Below are 19,357 nucleotides of genomic sequence, written 5' to 3'. Positions count from 1 at the left end.
TAAAGTGCTTTAGAATGCTCAGCTCTTTCAAAAGGTGCTATATAAATGCACTCTTTTCTCCTATTTTCCCTGTTTTGTGATTTCCAATATACTCTGACCTGGAAAATCACCAGCCCTTGTAATTTTGAGTACTCCACTACAGTTGAATATTGATCTTGACTCACGTGGAATCTATGCTGTCTTGTGACCTGTTGGCTAACCCTCACACCTTCTCTTTGTGCTCCAACTAGTCCTGCAGTTGAGGCCGTTCTGGGAGAAGTTGGCAAATGCTGATTATCTGGGCTTGTAGTCACCATTGGATATCTTGTGACCATTGCTTTCTTTATGTACAAATTTTTTCTTCTGATTCCTTCCTGATCTGTTGAACTGACATCTTTGAGCAGATGAGTTTGAGATTCCTACTGGAATAACTTGCAATAATAATATTAATAATAATAATACTATATGGTAACTTCAACTCCTTGAGATGTTAATTGAAATATAGTAAATTAATTGTGACTGTTAACAGTTTGGAAATCATTACACTTGTAAGACAGAAGCACACTTGCCTTTTTAAACAAATGAAAAGAAAACACATTCAAAACTTTGCGTTCTTTCCATGATTAAATTTTCCCCTTCATTGACTGTAATCCTACCTTCGCTTCACTGTTGCCCTGAAACTCCTTCATGCCTAGACTCACTATCTCTATTGCCTTCTGTTTGCTTCTGCCCTCGTCTGCTGCTTGGAGCTCTTGCACTCATTGTCCATGTAGCGCTGTAGTGGCAACAAAGCATTCTACTGGTTCATCCCACCCTCTCCTTTTATTACCTTTTAGGCACTCCAACTCTCTCTCTTTTCATCTTCAAAAGTACATTGACCAAGTTTTTAGTTATCTTTCACTCCCATGAAAGCTCAGCATCTGACCCTTTCTTCCTCTTGTGAAGCCTACTCTTTGTTGCAGGTGTTCGATTTTTTTTCAATATCAGATTTTAATAACTGCCAATCATACTGTCAGGTGTGAGCAATTTTGCTCAGGCAGATTTTGTGCAACGTGGTTTTGTTAGTGCAAGGGAAAGAAAGCCAGCAATCATGATATTCTTGTTACAATGATCTTCTAACACTTAAACAGCTAACAAAGCAGTTAGCCATTATAATTGACATAAATTTTGTTGATACAGCTTTACAGCACGCAGGAGTTTTCAATAACACTGCAGGGTCCGTTTCAAAAAAGTCTGTTTCAACAAAGGTTCTAATTGCTTCAGTTCTTCTTGCTTTTGGGATGCTAATGCTGTTAAGGCTGATTTATGTTGCCTATACCAAGTATCACTGAGAAGATGATGGCGACCTGCCTTCTTGAACTTTACAGTCGTTATGATAATTATCCTCCCACAATGTGTGAGACGGATTGGCAGAGCAATGCTCAGAGAATTAAAAGATATCTAAAATGTAGTATCTTGTGTGGGACTCTGAATTTTATGAAAAGGTAGTCACAATGATCCTTAATGTGTTTGGAGAAAGCTTATGGTGAGGGAGGAATTTGAAGAACTAGTAATCATTCACAGTTCTAGATTCAGAAAACAGTCAACCTCCTGAGTAGATGGTCTCCAAAAATAATGAAACACAAGGGCTAGAATTGCAGCTCATGTTAGCAGCAGTTCTGTGATATGGGGTACTGCTCCTGAAAGCAATGTGCCCACAACAGCTGCAACAAGGGGGTCTTATGCTGACCCAGGTACATAAAGAGAAATTTGCAAGTAGAGATCCTGGATCTCCTATGACTCATGCAGCCTTTCAGTTGGCTGAACATCTATCCCATCAAAAGGGGTACTTAGGAGTCGAACTGCCCAAGTCGCAATTAGAAATCCAGGCACCAATGAAGTTCACTAAACATCACATCATGAGCATTGAAAAGCAATTAAATAAATTTACTTCAAAATATTGTACTTTGTGATCTGCAGTCTTTTATCAGGCAGAAAAGAGGTAATCACTTATCCAACAGCACAGCAGACTAATATATGAATTTGTAACCAAAATTTAAACTGGCAGCACAACTGGTAGTTCTCATGCTTGTAAACATTATCCACGTCTTCGGTGACAGCAATTCATTTGCTCATGTACATGGTGAAAACGTCTGCAGTATTTTTATAGCACCTTAACTCTCTCTTGAGTATGTAGCACACCCATGTACTTTGCTATATTGCCTCTACTGGGAATTGGAAGTTGTTTGATGACGTTGTCATCGCTGGACTGACAAATCTGCATCTGAGCAAACCTGCGAGCATACATATTTTTTAAAAGAATTGTGATACATTTGAATCCATGTTGAATAAGTATAGTGTTTCCAATATAAATCAAAGGTTGTTCTTGGATGCACAAATCATTACATGCACATAGGCAGTGATGCCTTTTAGGGGAGAACTCTGCAGACTAACAAGTCTGTAGTTGGCTCTGCTACAGTGTATATGTATTTGACTGTAAGATGAACCCAAATGTCAAGTTATAGTATTAACTATGTGTTGGATTCCTGTGATTGGCTTGTGATAGTTTGGAAGGACTTCATTCTGAAATAACATTTCTAGTGATCAACATTGTCAGTGTTTGTGCATTATGAATGGCTGACCGTTCTAAGCCCAAAGAAATCTCATTGGGTGCCTCCCTGTTGTTTGTATCATACCCAAATATCTGAACCTAATATGTTAATTGGATCATTTGATACCAATCTTGCTGTTGACTTTTATTAGTTATGGGTTTGTGGTGCAGTGGTAGTGTCCCTAACCCTGGGGTTTAAATCCCACCTGCTCCAAAGGCACGGTGGCTCAGTAGTTAGCACTGCTGCCTCATAGCATTAGAGACCCGAGTTTGATTTCACCTTCGGGTGACTATCTGTTTGGAGTTTGCGTATTTTCCCTGTGTCTGCGTGGGTTTCCTCCAGGTACTGTGGTTTCCTCCCACAGTCCAAAGATGTGCAGGTTAGGTGAATTGACCATGCTAAGTTGCCTGTAGTGTCCAGGGATGTATTAGGTGGGTTATGAGGGGTGGACCTGGATGGAATGTTCTGAGGGTTGGTTTGGACTTGTTGGGCCGAAGGGCCTGTTTCCACAATGTAGGAATACTATGTACGATGTGCTCTCCGAACAATTAATTCGAAAAATAGGTTAATTTAAAAAAAATTAGTCATGGGTTCAAGTTCCAAACCAGAATTTGATTATACTCATGCTTCAGTAAGTTTTGTAAAGGTGGTGCATTTTGAGGAGATACCATCATTTCAATGAATGTTGACCCAATGCTCTGTTTACCTACCTCTACATGTAAAAATTCCGTGGACATATTAAAAGGAAGAGTTCTTGTTTCCTGACTCAACTTTTCCCCTCAACTATTCATCTTCATTGCCATTTATGAGATGTGCACTATTCCAAGTTTGCTTCCTATTTGCCTCCACAACAAACCATTGTATTTCTAAGTCATGTTTCATGCGTGATGTTTTGAGATCTTTTTGACAGATGAGCTGCAATATAAATGCATGGTTTTTTTTGCGATGCATGGTAGTTTGCTGTGAAGTTTGTTTTTTCATGCCCTCTGCTGCCAGGCTGTCCTCTCCTCTCTGCTGCAACCATGCTGAGGGATTGAAATCTCCTCTGTGTTCACCCTGTCAGTGCTTTAGTGACACTGCTAAACTCTTGACCTTCATTCAGTTGCTTAATGTTAGGTCTGAGTTTAATTTGTGTACTTGCTTTCATTTCTGTTGTCTTTGCCCAATTCTGTAGGATGGACTTAACAGTTAAATTTACTTTTTCATTAATTTCTGTTGATGCATATTTGAATGAGAGCAAGATTTGGAATGCCAAACCAAATCATCCTGTGTTAACGCTTATTTAACTGATAAATTTATACAGAACAATCAAGCACAGTAGCCCTGGCAAAGCACTCTAGTCCTTTCCAACGTTTTGCGATGATGTGGGTGCCAGAATGTTTGACAGTAAAACAGCAGCTCACTGGGGATAGTCTTGTCACAAATTGGTCATCTTTAAGAGGCTTGTTTTAAAAAAATTGTGTGTATAAATTTTGCATTTAAATTAATTTTTTACAAGAGCAACTGTAACCTTTTATGAAAAGCTTCAGGCAGTTTAAAACTTTGACATGTGAATTCTCGTCAGTGTTTAAAATGCATGTTCAGTGACACTTGCCTCAAAGGCCACCTGCCTGTGGTGTCGCCACCTGTACACACAGAGAGCACCCCATGTAATTTCCCAGCACGAAATGAATGATCTTCTGTACTAGCAGACGACCAGCCCTGAAAATGTGGGCATAAATGACCCCTTCCCTTTGAATTTCAACTCGCTTGTTTCAGGCTGCAACATAGAAATTGCTGTGTCCAATTTTTGTGTCTGTATGCGGATTTTCAGTCAGTATTTCATTTAAAGCCTTAGTCCATTGAAGACAAATGGGTCACTACCTCACTTGAAGTGAGGAGGGCAGGGACAGAGGGATGTCAAGCAATCATGTTGAACATTTGTATGCTAATATTGCAGCATTAATTTCAAAACTGAAGTGACACCCATGGAAGGTTAATGTAATGGGACAAGAAAATTGTATAGGATGATCTTTGTTTTGGCTTAGTCTTTATTAAAAATGTTTAAAAAATCTTAGATTTTGCGGTATCAAACACTTCTAATTGGGGGGAAAAATTTTGTACAATCTGAACCAAGGAAGAGGAATTTGGACAGCAGTAGCCACTCATGATTTTGGCTTTTAATGGCAGTGTCTCTACCAGGGTGAAAAAAATGCTGTTCAAACGACTAGAGTACTTGATTTTGGTATTGTTAAATGTTTTGTGAAAGCAGCACTACATTATGGCATAATAAAACAAATAACTGTGGATGCTGGAGACCTGAAACAGAAACAGAAATGCTGGCGAAACTCAGCAGGTCTGGCAACATCTGTGGAGAGAAAGCAGAGTTAACATTTCAAGTCCAGTTCTCCCCCCAGATGCTGTCCGACCTGCAACGCTTTGCCGGCAATTTCTGGGTTTTGTACAACATTCTGCAAACTGCTCTTTTTATTAGATGCTTCCATTCCAAATTCTGCATCATTTCCCAAAATAAGTATTAGATATCATCATGTATTGATAAGTAGCTCGAGGTGGGTTTGTGTCCATTGAACAACAATTTTCAAACCTTTCCTTTGAGAGGGGGATTGCTAGGATTTAAGTGACGGCCGAGTGTAAGGATAAATGAGTTACAACTGTGAAGGTTCTAGGCCCAAAACGTCAGCTTTTGTGCTCCTAAGATGCTGCTTCGCCTGCTGTGTTCATCCAGCTCCACACTCTTGTTATCTTGGATTCTCCAGCATCTGCAGTTCCCATTATCTCTGATACAACTGTCTACTGACCTTTGAATGGACAGCTCCAGAATGACACTGGTAGAAGCTGCTCTGTGTAGGATTTTTTTCTCCACAGGTAGTAGACTTGTCGCAGGTTTTACTTTGAAATACAAAAATGCATTTTGCCTTTCTCCCCTCTCTTTCATAATCAGACTGGTTGTTATATTTAAAACAGTGAATCCAAAGTGGCTTTGATGCTCAACTTGACAAATTAATTGATGTAATTGTATACCAGCCAACATAATCCCATATTGTGTCCTTGCTCTGCTTGGTTCAGTGATTTCAATCAAGATCAGTACATGTGCACACTAGCTGGTATTCCTTATTGGGAAGAGAACAATTGAAATTCTCATTCCTGCTTATTCTTTTCCAGCGTAAGCTAAAAAATGTAAGAAATACGCCTTGTATAGTTGTAATGCCTCCCATGGTAGCATAACATCTAGTCAGGCATTTATTGTACAGCCTGACATGAAGTGCTGTTACCTGAGTAGGGCACCAAAAGGCTCCCAGTGCCTGGAATATCTTCAGATGAGGTGGGCGTATGAGGTGAGTGGATGGCGTCAGAGTGGAGAAAAATAAATCAGAGAAGTGTTATTAACTAAGTCATTTTTTCTGTTCATGCACATGCTGGCTGCATGTGGGATGTTTAGGAACTTTTGTTTTCATTATTTAAAGACTTTTTTGTGGCCATTTTGCTAAATATTATTACAATTGAATCGCTAATTAGAGGTGAGATCAATTAACAACATAGAGAGGACAAACCACAGACCCATTGCAATTAAACAGCTACGGCATGCACATACAGTGACACGGACACTGTTCGCTGTCTTGGAAGGTTTTATAGGGCAGCAGTTAGTCATTGTAGCAATGCTGAGAAGAATGCAATAACCTTCAGGCGGCATAATTTCTATTAATCACTCTGGGGTCATTGGCAGAACACAGCAATCCGTAGTACGAAAGGGGGAGGGGCACATAAGGAAAAGCAGCCACTGAAACCAAGTTCTTACTCAGTTCTTTCAAACCCACTGGTCTTGTAGCAGTTTGTAGTGTCATAAATGGTTCACTTTGACTGTTTTAAATAGTACAAAATGGAAAGAATGGAGCAAGCTCCAATTACCCCACACAAAGAAGCTATGGGCTATAAAACATTGGCATTTTGGGAGCAAAATGCCTCATGATAAACAAAAAGGATGCATGAATACTAAGTAGGAATTCTTGTTTTGTACTTGCAACAGTTTCTTCATCTTTCAATTCATTTTCTCTTTACACGTGATTCCAAGACTGAGTAAAAGCTGCTTATTTTGATGTGGTTATAAGAAAGACAACTTCGTTTTCTTTAGATGCTAAGGCCATTTGGCCCAACCAGTCCATGTCAGTATTGATGTTCCATTGGACCGCACTCCCATCTTTTCTCAAATGAATCTACCATCATAGCTGTCTATTCCCTTCACCATCGAATACTTGTTTACCTTCCTTTTAATTAGTTCAATGCCTCTCATTGGTAGCAAATTTCCCCGTTCTTTCCACTTTATCAATAAAGAAGATTCTTCCAAATTATCGATTACATTTATTTCCTCTCCCCTTCTTTTGCCCTTGTTTATTTAGTATGTTTGGAATGTTGTTAATGTGTTCTACCATGAAGATGAATGCAATATAATTGTTTAACTTCTCCACCATTTTCTGGTTCCCCATTATTATTTCCTCAGCCTCATTCGTTAAGGGCCAATATTCACAATGGCATCTTTCTTACTTTTTATTTATTCAAAGAAGGATTTATTGACCATTTTTATATTGTTAGTTTACCCTCAAATTTATTTTCTGTTTCTTACTATGTTTGCAGAGCAGACCTAATGGTGGTCTTTCAATTTGGGAAATGTTTAGTTTGAGTTGATTTAAAAAAAAGAGAGCTTCCTTTTGTGAGAAAGAACTGATTGTGTTCTGTATATACTCCTACATTTTGATTAGATTCCCTACAGTGTGGAAACTGGCCCTTCGGCCCAACAAGCCCACACCGCCCTTTGGAGCAACCCACCCAGACCCATCCCCCTATAACCCACACACCCCTGAACACTACAGGCAATTTAGCATGGCCAATCCACCTAGCCTGCATATCTTTGGACTGTGGAAGGAAACCCACGCAGACAAGGGGAGAATGTGCAAACTCCGCACAGACGGAACCCAGGTTCCTGGCGCTGAGGCTGCGATGCTAACCGCTGAGCCACCATGGCGAACCATCAGTTCTTTCCCTCAAAATGAAACATTCTTTTTCATCAACTCAAACCAGATGTTTTGTAAATTGAAAGACCATTGTTAGATTACCCATGAAAAAATAATGGAGAGAGAAAATGAACTTTTGAGGGTAAACTGGCAAGTAATGTAAGAATGGACAGTGATCTGTAATCAGTAAAAAAAGAAGAAAGGGACCAAATTGAACATAGGCCTCTTACAGAATGAGGCTGGGGAAATAATAATGGTGAACCAGGAAATGGCAGAGAGTTAAATGATTACTTTGCATTAGCCTTGGTGGTTGAATTCGTTAAAAAAATGACAAATCATCAAACGGTAAAAGGGAGAGATGAAATAAATACAATGATCATCATTAGAGAAAACAAACTGGAGACACTAAGAGGCTAAAAGCTGATAATTCCCTGGATCTTATGGGTTGCATCCTAGGATATTAAGGGAAGTAGCTACAGAGATAAGTGTATGCACTGGTAGTAATCTTCAAGAGTTCTTAGATTCCAGAGAAGTTCTAGAGCAATTGAAAACTGCCTGTGTTACACCCTTATTCAAAAAGGGAGAGAGGTAAACACAAACGGTTACTACAGGCCAGATAGCTTAATATCTGCCATTAGGAAATTGTTAAACTGTTGTGAAGGGTGCACTGGAAGAATATTTAGAACTACGTGACATAATCAAGCAGTCAGCATGCTTCATGAAGGGGAAATCATGCTTGACAAAGGAGGAACTAGTAGATGTTAAATATTTGGACTTACAAAAGACATTCGATAAGGTACCGCACACGTGGCTATTCAATAAGATTCTCGACCAGATAAGCCGGAACTAAGGAGGAATTTCTTCTCTTGGAGGATAGTGAATTTGTGGAGTTCTTTGCTGCAGAAGACTCTGGAGGCTATATTTTTAAGTATATTCGAGGCTGAAATAGGCAGATTTTGAAGTAAGGGCGTTGGAGGTTATGGGAAAATGCAGGAAATTGATATTCAGGATTGTCAGATCAACTATGAATTGTAGAGCAGTCTTCATCACTAAATGAGTACCTACTTCTGTATCTTTTGGTCTTATCAAGAGAGAAGAAACCCATGTTATTAACCATGCTATTATTTCCTGATATGTATACTTTGCATTTCTGTTATCATTCTTGTTACACCTCTGCATATCCTCATCCTCTTCCACTTCCACGTCCATCTTATGATGTAAATGTCGTGCAATGCTCATTTAGTCTTAATAAAGATTTGATACAGGTTTATTGTAACTCCTCATCTTTTCAGTTCAGTAGATCTGTACATTTTATTCATGTATTATTTGGCAGTATGGATTTTGGATGATTTGTACAGAAAATATTTGTGTGATGCTTAAGATAATTAAAGTGTTGAATATGATTTTTACATTTTGACTTGGATGTCTTATTTTCGGGAGTCTGAGAAGGCAAAGAGAGGTTTGATTGGTTGGAGATGTATAAACTGCACAAACTAGATTGTCTATATTTCAAATGGGTTGGATCACCCAATATTTTGAGGGCAGGAAAGTACAAAGTTCCATTTCAAACCTACAGCTATGCAACTTAAATGTGTGTAATTGAAATATCATTGTATTCTGTGATGCATCAGTGTAATTTTTTAAATCTGGAATTAATCTATAATATAACCCAAAAAATTCCTATGTTTACTTTGAAAAAAGACAGTTCAGAATAAACCTCTGGAATAACTTTTGTCTAAATGTGATTTTCAGTTTGTAAGTTGTAGGTAGCTTATGTAATATGTCGATGATGTGGATATCGTACGTGCGCTAAACGTGGCAGTGTACTTCAAAAAGTTCTGCAGTTTTCTTCATTCGTACCCTTTCAAATCAAATCAGTCAATATGATATGATATGGTAGGCGCATGCAGAAGATAAGGAGGCACGGGATGGGGGAAATGTGGCAGATTGGATTCAGAATTGGCTGACCCTTAGAAGACAAAGGGTGGTAGTGGACGGAAAATATTCAACGTGGTGCTCAGTTACGAGTGGTGTACCACAAGAATCTGTTCTGTGCCCTCTTCTTTTTGTAATTTTTGTAAATGATTTGGATGAACGAGTGGAAGGATGGATTAGTGAGTTCGCGGACAGTATGAAGGTGGGCTGCGTTGTGGACGGTACGGAGGGCTGTTCTAGGTTAGAGACATTGATAGGATGCAGAGCTGGACTGAGGAATGGCAGATGGAGTGTAACCCTGAAAAGTGTGAAGTGATTCATTTTGGAAGGACAAACTTGAAAGCAGAATACAGGGTTTATGGAAAGATTCTTGGCAGTGTGGAAGAGCAGTGGGGCCTTGGGGTTCATGTCCACAGTTCCCTGAATGCTGCCATGCAGGTGGATAGAGTTGTTAAGAAGGCGTATGGTGTGTTAACTTTCATTAATAGAGGGATTGATTTCAAGAGCCATGAAGTTTATGCTCCAGCTATACAAAAGCCTGGTTCGGCCACATCTGGAGTATTGTGTCCAGTTCTGGTCGCCTCATTACAGGAAAGATGTGGAAGCATTGGAAAAGGTGCAGAGGAGATTTACCAGGATGTTGCCTGGAATGAACTGAAAGCCTTGCAAGGAAAGGTTGAGAGAACTAGTGCTTTTCTCTTTAGAATGATGAAGGATGAGAGGTGACTTGATAGAGGTGTACAAAATGATCAGAGGTATAGATAGAGTAGACAGCCAGAGACTTTTTTTCTAGGATAGAGGTAGCTATTACAAGGAGGCATAGTTTTAAAGTGAAAGGAGGTCAATATTGGGGCGACGTCAGAGGTAGATTCTTTACTCAGAGTGATGGGGTGTGGAATGCATTGCCAGAGAGGGGTAGTGGAGTTGGCCTCGTTAGGGGCATTTAAGCGGCTATCAGATAGGCATATGGATGATAGTATAAGGTAGGAGTGGAGGTTATATAGACTTCAGGATTAGGGCAAAAGTTTGGCACAACATCATGGGATGAAAGGCCTTTACTGTGCTGTACTGTTTTACGTTCTGTGATGGTATTAACTTGTGACTGATCTGATGCTGCCTACCATTTTGTCTAGAGATGATCATATTTTCTGAAGCAGTAATATGTTGTTTACATACAACTCTCTGTCACAACTGAAACTTTAGTTGAGATACATGGTTTTTGTTGTTGAGTGATCAACTGGACTTATCACCGAAGTAAACACCTGTTTCCTTTTGTGACTGTTCGTGCAACTGGCACTGAACATCACTTCATTCTTCAGATGCTGCTTTGTTTTCCACTAATTGATTACCAATGGCAGACATATTAAACAAAAATTTACATCTGCCCATGAAGGAGGGAGGATGTAATATTTTCACCCCATTTCTTAGTCTATTTATAAATAATATACCTCAAACCTTGGATAGATTTCCATGAAAGTTGATTTCATGAAATTATTTAGTGATATTTAAGAAAGGATACTAGCTTTTGAAGTGGTGGAGAGATAGTTCACCAGACTGATTCTTGATTTGAGAGGCATTTCCTCTGATGACATCATCTAATTGAAACATACAAGATTATGAAAGGGTTTGATAGAGTAGACACTAGGAGATTGTTCATCGTGCATGGAAAATCTAGAACATAGGAATGGAGTCACAGGATGAATGACCAATCATTTTGGTCTGAGATGAGAAATTTCTCCAGTTGAAGCATTGTGAATCTTTGGAATTCTATGCGTCAGAGTTCTGGAAGCTCTAACATTGAAGATATTTAAAGCTGGATAAATTGTTTTTTTTTTAAATCTCTCACAGAATTGGGAAATATGGGAGAGTGCAAGCTAAATGGAGCTGAAGCTAATGATCAGCCTCATTGTATTGAATGGCAGAGTGTGTTGAGGGGCCTTATGACCTACTCCTATTCCTTATGTGCTTCATGATTCATGTAGGCATCAGGTATTGAAAAATTTCAGTATCAGTCACAAAGCTGTCAGTTGACTTACAAATAGATTACAAGTAATTGGGATTGGATTACATAGTTGTGTCTATTCTTACAACCCAATTTGTGGCTGATTTAGATTGATAAAGATTAAGAAGCAAATTGTTTAGCTGCATGGCATTGACAAAGTAAAGGAGAAAAGCACATTTACCTTCAAATTAATAAAGTCACTGAGCCAGATAAAACCATCTCATCACAGTTTTAAAAATAAAGTAAATTGTTCAATTGCTGGGCATCATTTACCAAAAACAAAACTATCACGCAGCAGTTAAAAATCGAGTCACCTTGGTCACCTCAGTTTTCAAGCCCACTTTTATAAATGTGCATGTTCAAGCCTTGCCTCCACTTACATATCCAACTCTATTTATTGAGCTTAACTTTCACTGTTCACATACAGACAGGCAACTTTGTCTTTGTATTTTTGATTGTGGACTAGAATGAGAAAATGATTGTTTTAAAAATGAAGGATAATGTAAACAATTAGTGCACTCCTTAAAAAGAAAGGCACCAACATTTATTATAAGTGCTTTTTACACTGTTGTTCGTTAAAGTAGTGGAGAATATTTACTTGCAGAAGAACTAACACCAGGGATTGTGTACCAAAAGAAATCAGCAATATATAGCTGATTGCTCTGTGGAATGATGTCTGGTCGTTGATGGCAAAGGCTATTTCCCTGCTAAACACTATTAACTCCTGGGCAGCAGAACAGCTTGTGAGTGTGAACAAGATGATCAGAAACTTTTGGATCTCTGGAAAGAAAGGTGCTATCTGTTGTAAAAGAAAAAGCCTAAAACCCGCAGAAAGCCAGTTTATTTTCCCCACCGGCTGTTGTTTTTAACCAGTATGTCAAAGACTTTATGTATAGTGAATCAGTCAGTCTGTGCCTATTGTCGGCAAGCAAAAGTGCTTGGGAAAAGAGTAAAATCACCAAGTAGCAAGTCCTGGTAAGAGAAAGAGCCACCTCTGAATTCTATGACTAGTAACCATTAAACTAACTTCCTGGTTTTTTCCCCTCCATCCATAACGCCAATGTTTTTTTGTTTCTGTCTGTGTCTGTGTACGGTGGAAGTTCTATAAAGCGTTAGAGTTTTAACTAGTAGAGTTATATGGCCCCTGTAACTAGAATCTATTTGTTTGTAATTAATGTAATTCTTGTTAAGTGCAGAAATCTGGCCTGTGCTTTCTGTCAACCTAGAGCTAAAAGATAGGTAAATTGGGGTATTTTGCAAACTTGGATAAAATCTTCAATTTGTTTGGCAAGTGCAGGTATAGCAGGACTTACTTTCTAGAGCACTACCCCAGTAGGTCATGGCAGTTCTAGTTCCATAAAAATACTGCAGCCAGCTTCCAGTGCGCCCACCACCACCACCACGACCACTTTGAGATATTTCACCCTTTCATGGATGTTTAGGATTTCTGATGAGTTGCTCATTCCCACACAATGAACACTCACCAGGTGTTTGGATCCCTGCTGACGAACCAGAAAATGGTTTATCTTCCCAGGCACTGGCTTCAGGCTGGGTCATGGCCACTCTATTAATTTCATGCCTGTTCTGAAAGACTACCATCCCTTATTTAGATTTCTGTATCCTGCCCTCCTTCAGTAGGGTGTTGGACAGTTCGTTTTCTTGGCATTATAATATTGAAGGAAAGGTAGTATCAATTAATATGAAGTCCTGATGTCCAGTTTTTCTTAAACACTTGGAACTAATAAGAAGTGTTAGATAAATACTGAGGATATTTCAGGGAAATGGGGCACTGTGCAAAACAGGATTTTCAAAGTCTCTTGCTTTACGTGAAAATAATGGTGGTGGAGAAATGCTATTTTATTGAATGCAACTATCATTTTAAACTCTTAAGTACACAAACAGATGTATTTCTAGTAACAGTATTAAAATGAATGAATGAAAAGTATGATGTTTATTGTTCATCACAACAAAAAAAAGTCCACGGTGTGGCAAGGTTTTCTGAAAGATAGAACATCCCAGGCTTAGATTGGTGCCTGATTGCATTTTTGATATTAGCAATGCTAATAAAGCAAATGATTGCTTTCTGTTCAGAGAACCTGCTACTTCAATTGGTGTGTTTAATCCTTCTGTAGTGTTTTACAAACCTGTTAAAATAGTAAATACTGTAGCTGTGTATTCAAAAAGAAAAGCTAAAAGGGACAGTACTAAATATCAAAGAGAAATTATGTCTCTGACAGTCCCAAGCATCCGTCTGTGTCACTGCCGAGTCCCCTCAAGGTTAGGCTGTTCTTGGTTCATGGTTCCTCTACTCTGACTTGTCATTTACATTAATAGGTTGCACCCTGTGCTCGGTGCCTAGTAGAAACAGAGGGAACCAGACGGATACCATGTGTGCGATCATATTTTCACAACTGCTGACCCTGACCGCTTAACGCATGAGCGATGAAAATCTGCGATCCATCTGCTTATATCATGAAAGTCCTGACAAGTGCAAGCACTTCAGTGGCATTAATAGATATTTTCTTTGAAAAATAAACAATTTCTGCGCAAGTTCTCTGCTCATTGAAATACCATGGTCTCAGCAGTCTGCATATTCACTGTCGTTTGTGGTCTCTCAGGACGCCATATCATGTTGGTATATGAAATTAGATCCTGCACACAATGAAAATGGCCTAGCAACTCATGTAATATCATATCATTTAAGACTAAATTTCTCATGGACACAACAATGGCACTGATTTCACTTCAGTTCTGGTCATATCAGGCACCATTCTGACTGCAGACCCACAGTGATACCTCGAAGATTAAAAACTATGTATCTTTTTGATGGAGACCGTGCCCTGCAATGCCATGAAACAATGGCACTTCCTAACGTTTGTTTGTTTTAAGAGTTAATGTGTTTGTATTATCTTATTTACAGTGTTATTTTTCTTTCCTCTCACGCAACATACTAATTCTGAACCACCTTTTGATGCACAGTGGTATGCGTAAAACTAAAACTGTTGTTCAAACCTAGTACAAAAGCTTGATTCTGCCTCACAGGTTATTATATAAATGTAAAAATGACAAGATGAGAACTTAATAGATGTACACTAACTTTGTTCTTTTAGCCGTGGTCTGTCTCCTGGCAGAATTCAGTGAGAGTCAGAACTAATGCTGTGATAGGCTGTAAATCTCAACTGAAAGGAATCTTGAGATTTTTAAGAATTATCTTAAGAGACTGCCATGTTAATTATTTCCTGAAAAATAAATGTTGTTTTTCTCATTCAGTTCAGATATACAGGCAAAAAAGATAGCACAAGAAAACCTTTCCATCCAATATATGGGAACAATGTTCAGATGTACCTTCTCAAAAAGAAGGTTAAGACACAGTACAAAAGTTTTTAGTTCATTCTGTCTTTCTTTGCTAAATAAATCTGTGGCATAACTTTATAATTGCGGCCATAGTGTATTTTGTGGAGAACGTATTCACATTTAAGACTTGTATTCAGAATCCCAAATTGAATAGTAGCATTGTCTTCCCAGAATTTCCCATATGATAATAGATGTTTGATCATTTTTGTAAATTACTTTTTACATAGCAACTTAATTGTCAGTATTTTTTTACTTGGCTTAGGTAAGCCTTCCACGTGGTCTACCAAAGGTTTTTGAATGCTTTGATTGACTTGACATCTCTTTTGAATCACAAGTGGCAGCTAGGAATAAAACGTATTTGAACTTAACGATTTGATAGTTTTCCCTCCTGCTTCCTGATTACTGATTGATACTTTCTCTGCCTGTTCAATTCTGATACATTGCTGTTTATTAATATGAGAATGGAGCTAGCCAGATGAAAGGTTAACACAGATTTATTTCCACTAGGTGCATGATGTCAAAGCATCATGTGGTTTTATGTATGTTGTTTGAAATGTTATGAAATTGCTTATAATGCAAATGGTACATTCATACTGGATAAAACTATAAATATAAATTCAGGTAGAGATGTAATTATTAACCTTGAGAAAGTAATTGATTTATAAAATGTATTTCATGTGTGGGGAAAAAATACATTTAAATATAATTGGTAAATTACTAATTAATTTGTCAATTGATGACAGCTGAGTTAGTAAGTAATTTAGTAATTTTGTGAATAAATTAGACAATTACCAAATGGAGAGAACAACTTACTAACTGGTGAAATGAATGTTAAAGGGCCTTTTGTCTGCTAAATTGGGTTTCAGTCTAACATGGGAATCTCCCATCTTTTCTAGATCTCTAGGAAAGAGTAGAACAGAAGCTGTCTATTTCTGCAGTAGTTCTAAAGTCTACTTTGTAATATTGACATATTTATGTGGAGTCTGCTATCAGTGCCAATGGTTGCTGGAACTTCTTGTAGAAGATAAACTTGTGAATGAATGTCATGAGGTCATTATTGCAGTTAGTGCATATTTTGTGGGCATACTGATGCCTCACTAATCAGATTACCTGCCATCATTGCAGTCTACATAGTCTGTCTATCTTTGCACTACAGTTGTGCGCTCTGGATGTCTTTCCCAGTCTTACTGTGTAAAGTTAAAGTGGTAATTTTAGAATTTTTTTTTAAATGTCACTGATGAAATGTTTAGATATAAATAATGCCATTAGTGCTTTGACCATTTCCTGCAAAAAGCCCCATTCATTTGTTCAGTCCACCTGGAATATTAGCTCATGTCTGTACACTTGTATTTCAGATTGCTGTGGACACAAAGCTGCATTTAGGTACAGGTGTAGGTGTTTCAACTATTTGAGAGCTGCATGTGTTGTACATCACTTTTGTGAATAAGAAGGAGTAAGGCTATTGAATTTCTTTTAATTTGTGAGTTACCTGTAGTTTCCTGGAGAAGCTGTCATTTGGGAGAAATGTTAAATGTGAATTATTATCAGTCAGCTTTGGCAGTCAAGTGGCTATCCAAGACACAACACAACAAGGAGTAGGAAGTTCTAGTTTTCATTTCAAAATACCCTCATTTGTACCACCAAAAGATAAGTTAACTTGTCATGCCACTCGTGTCTTTTTCTGTATCTACATAACAACCAGCACTGAATCTTGCTAGATAATTTACTGTGTGAAGAGGTTTTGATGTGAAAGTATTTTTTTTTTTACAATTTTATTTCAAGCCTAGATGTTGAATTGTGTTACAAAAGGATGTGTTTCATGGAAAATGAATTTGTCATTTCTCTGAACTTAGGAGTGGGCTGTTGCTTTTTCTCATGTGAAAATCTCTTTGTAACTCCCACTTACTCATGCGGTGCTGCTGAGTTATGAGTCTTTCGTACTGGTGGAAGAACTCTGGTAACTTATTGTCACAAGAGAACGACCATCTTGTATGTTTAGAATTATCATCACATAAATCATATAATGAGAATTTGGGCTGAAGGGACTCCATTCTGAAGAGGGAAAGTGGTGAGCTTGTTTACAGCATAAATTGCGCTGCTGGTTTTTATTGTGTGGTATATCTCTTTGATGCAGTTGAAATCTCAACCTGTGTTTTATTGCAGACAGTGTCAGAATGATGTGTTTGGCTTGCAATGATGAGCTTCTCTCATAAAATAAACTGCCTGTGGCGTAGAAGTGTTATTATAAATACCTACATGGCCAGACAGAACGTTGAGAGACTGATGGGTTGATGCATCCTTTGGTGTCCACCCCAGGGGTAAATGAACAAAGGAAAGGTGTAACATTGCTTTGAGGTTCAGGAGTGTTTCAGTCAGTCTCTGCTGGTTAAGACTATAATGCTAAATGCCTCAGAATCTGATACGTAATTTAACATCTACAGACAAAATTTACAATGCACAGATGTGACTCAACCTAGAGCCAGCTGAATGACATTGAAAATGCTGGAGTAATCATTACACCCAACTATAATACATGAATTCCAGTGAGTCCATAGATACAACATTGACTCTACAAGTGGGTGACATGGGATATTTGTAGATTTTTTTTAAGATTTCTGCAACGAGATCTGTTTTCTGTACATTGAAACATACTTTGTCATTGCACAAAGTCACCTGCAAAGTGTTTCTTGTATACAGGAGTAAGTCTAGTATCAAAAACAGAAATTACTGGTGAAACTCGGCAAGTCTGGCAGCATATGTGGGAAGAAAGCAGAATTATTATTTTGAGTCTGGTGACTCTTCATCAGAATGAGTTTCACCGGTAATTTCTGTTCTTTTTTCAGATCTCCAGGATCTGCTTTTTTTAAAATTTTATTTTAGCATATTTAGCATTTGACTGGGACATGACTGTATTAGTGGTTACAGTATTAGTAAAGTTGTGTGCATCTGGCATTCATACCTGTTCCTTCCTTCCTTCTGAAGATGTTGAGTTCTGCTAACTATAATTTCACTTGAATCCTAATATCCTACTGCTGTGTGAATATTGACAAACAGTAAGAGAGCTATTCTATAGTTTGATCCTGTTTTTGCGTCAAATCTGTATTTGCATTTGAGGAAGATTTGCTGAGGTGTCAGAAACAACAGCAATTCCATACAATAGCTCTTGAGCTTGGTGCACCAATGTAAATTTGAATGTTGCCCCAATTACAACCAGTTATTGCGCATGGACGGTGTTTAGATTTTGGAACATCCTGTCCTGCCAATTTTACCACTGGAAAGATCTTGCTTTTTTTTGTAATTCCACCCATCCCTCACCATCCAGCAGAATAGATCATGTTTAATATTCTACTGTTATTTGTGCTGAACAACATGGTAACAAAAGGCTTCACTGCCCAAAACACTAGTGGGTCTGTGGGTACTGTAAAGATGACTGACAAGTTTTCAATTTGGCAAAGTCTTTCTTTTCCATAGAATGATCTGCATCTGAAAAATCAAACACTGTGTCACTCTAAAATTTTCCAAGGCTGTTTCATACTTGGAGCATTTTCAGGTTTTTTAGTAAGTTGGGTCAATATAACAAAAAATTCTTCTTAACTCTAGTGTTGGTACATTTTTCTTCATGTTTTCCTTTCCCCTTTATTTTACACAGGAATAATGACTGATGTGAATCAACAGATCTTTACATATGTTCATCTGCCACTTGAGCATTCTGTGATTAATATCTAGCTGGGATTGCCAATAGAGTTCAGTAATTTCTTTTCCATTTTCAGTTTAAAAAGTCAGGCTAAAAAATTGAAAACTGTCATTTGAAGATTGACATTGCTACCAGGGACAGTTGCCAAGATTATTGTTAAGGTTAATTTTAAGACTATTTACGTTTGCTTTCAATTTTTTTTCACATTCCCCACTCCTCCTTTCCTTAAAATTTTGAATCCTTAAAGTAGTTATGGGACCTTTCCTACATGTTACCTAATTATTCATGAATCGTTCTGGCCATTGTTAGGAGAGGATGCTGTGACCAAACGTTATTACAGAGCTTTAGGGATAGAATGATTCAAAAGACATGTTTTACTCAAACCATCACAGCAACAATGAAGTTGGTTTAAGATTTCTTTTAACATTGTAATTATTTTTTCTAATTTCTAAGGTACTTGGCCGTGAGGTATACACGTCTAACAACCAATTGGGAGGTGTCCAGATCATGCATAATAATGGTGTGACTCACACAACTGTGTACGATGACTTTGAGGGGGTTGTTATCATCCTTCAGTGGCTATCCTACATGCCGAAGGTTTGTATTCCAATTTGGAGTTTGATGTATAGACAAAAATGTTTTAATCTTTTAATGTGTTAGTCATTATTAATGACAACTTTTAATTATTAAATTATGATCAATATTCCAGCTGTTATAGGCATAATTGCAGTAGCTGTTATCAACTGGTATTGTACACTTAACAGACAACTCACATTAGAGTTTATCTAAAGTTAAT

At 38.0% G+C, this 19,357-nt stretch overlaps 1 protein-coding gene across 3 annotated transcripts in view; it reads left to right on the top strand.

Moving 5' to 3' along the window:
* The window catches only part of acaca (acetyl-CoA carboxylase alpha), a 291,257-nt gene that overhangs the window by 206,419 nt on the left and 65,481 nt on the right, over positions 1-19,357 (top strand). For all 3 annotated transcript variants that reach the window (XM_048557580.2, XM_048557581.2, XM_059655196.1), the window contains one exon: positions 19,015-19,158. In XM_048557580.2, coding sequence (XP_048413537.1) covers positions 19,015-19,158 — 144 coding nt within the window. The remainder of the gene's footprint in view (positions 1-19,014; positions 19,159-19,357) is intronic.

The sequence above is a fragment of the Stegostoma tigrinum genome, chromosome 27 (genome assembly GCF_030684315.1).
Source record: "Stegostoma tigrinum isolate sSteTig4 chromosome 27, sSteTig4.hap1, whole genome shotgun sequence".
NCBI classification, from domain to species: domain Eukaryota; kingdom Metazoa; phylum Chordata; class Chondrichthyes; order Orectolobiformes; family Stegostomatidae; genus Stegostoma; species Stegostoma tigrinum.
This window is presented reverse-complemented; position numbering and strand designations above follow the sequence as displayed.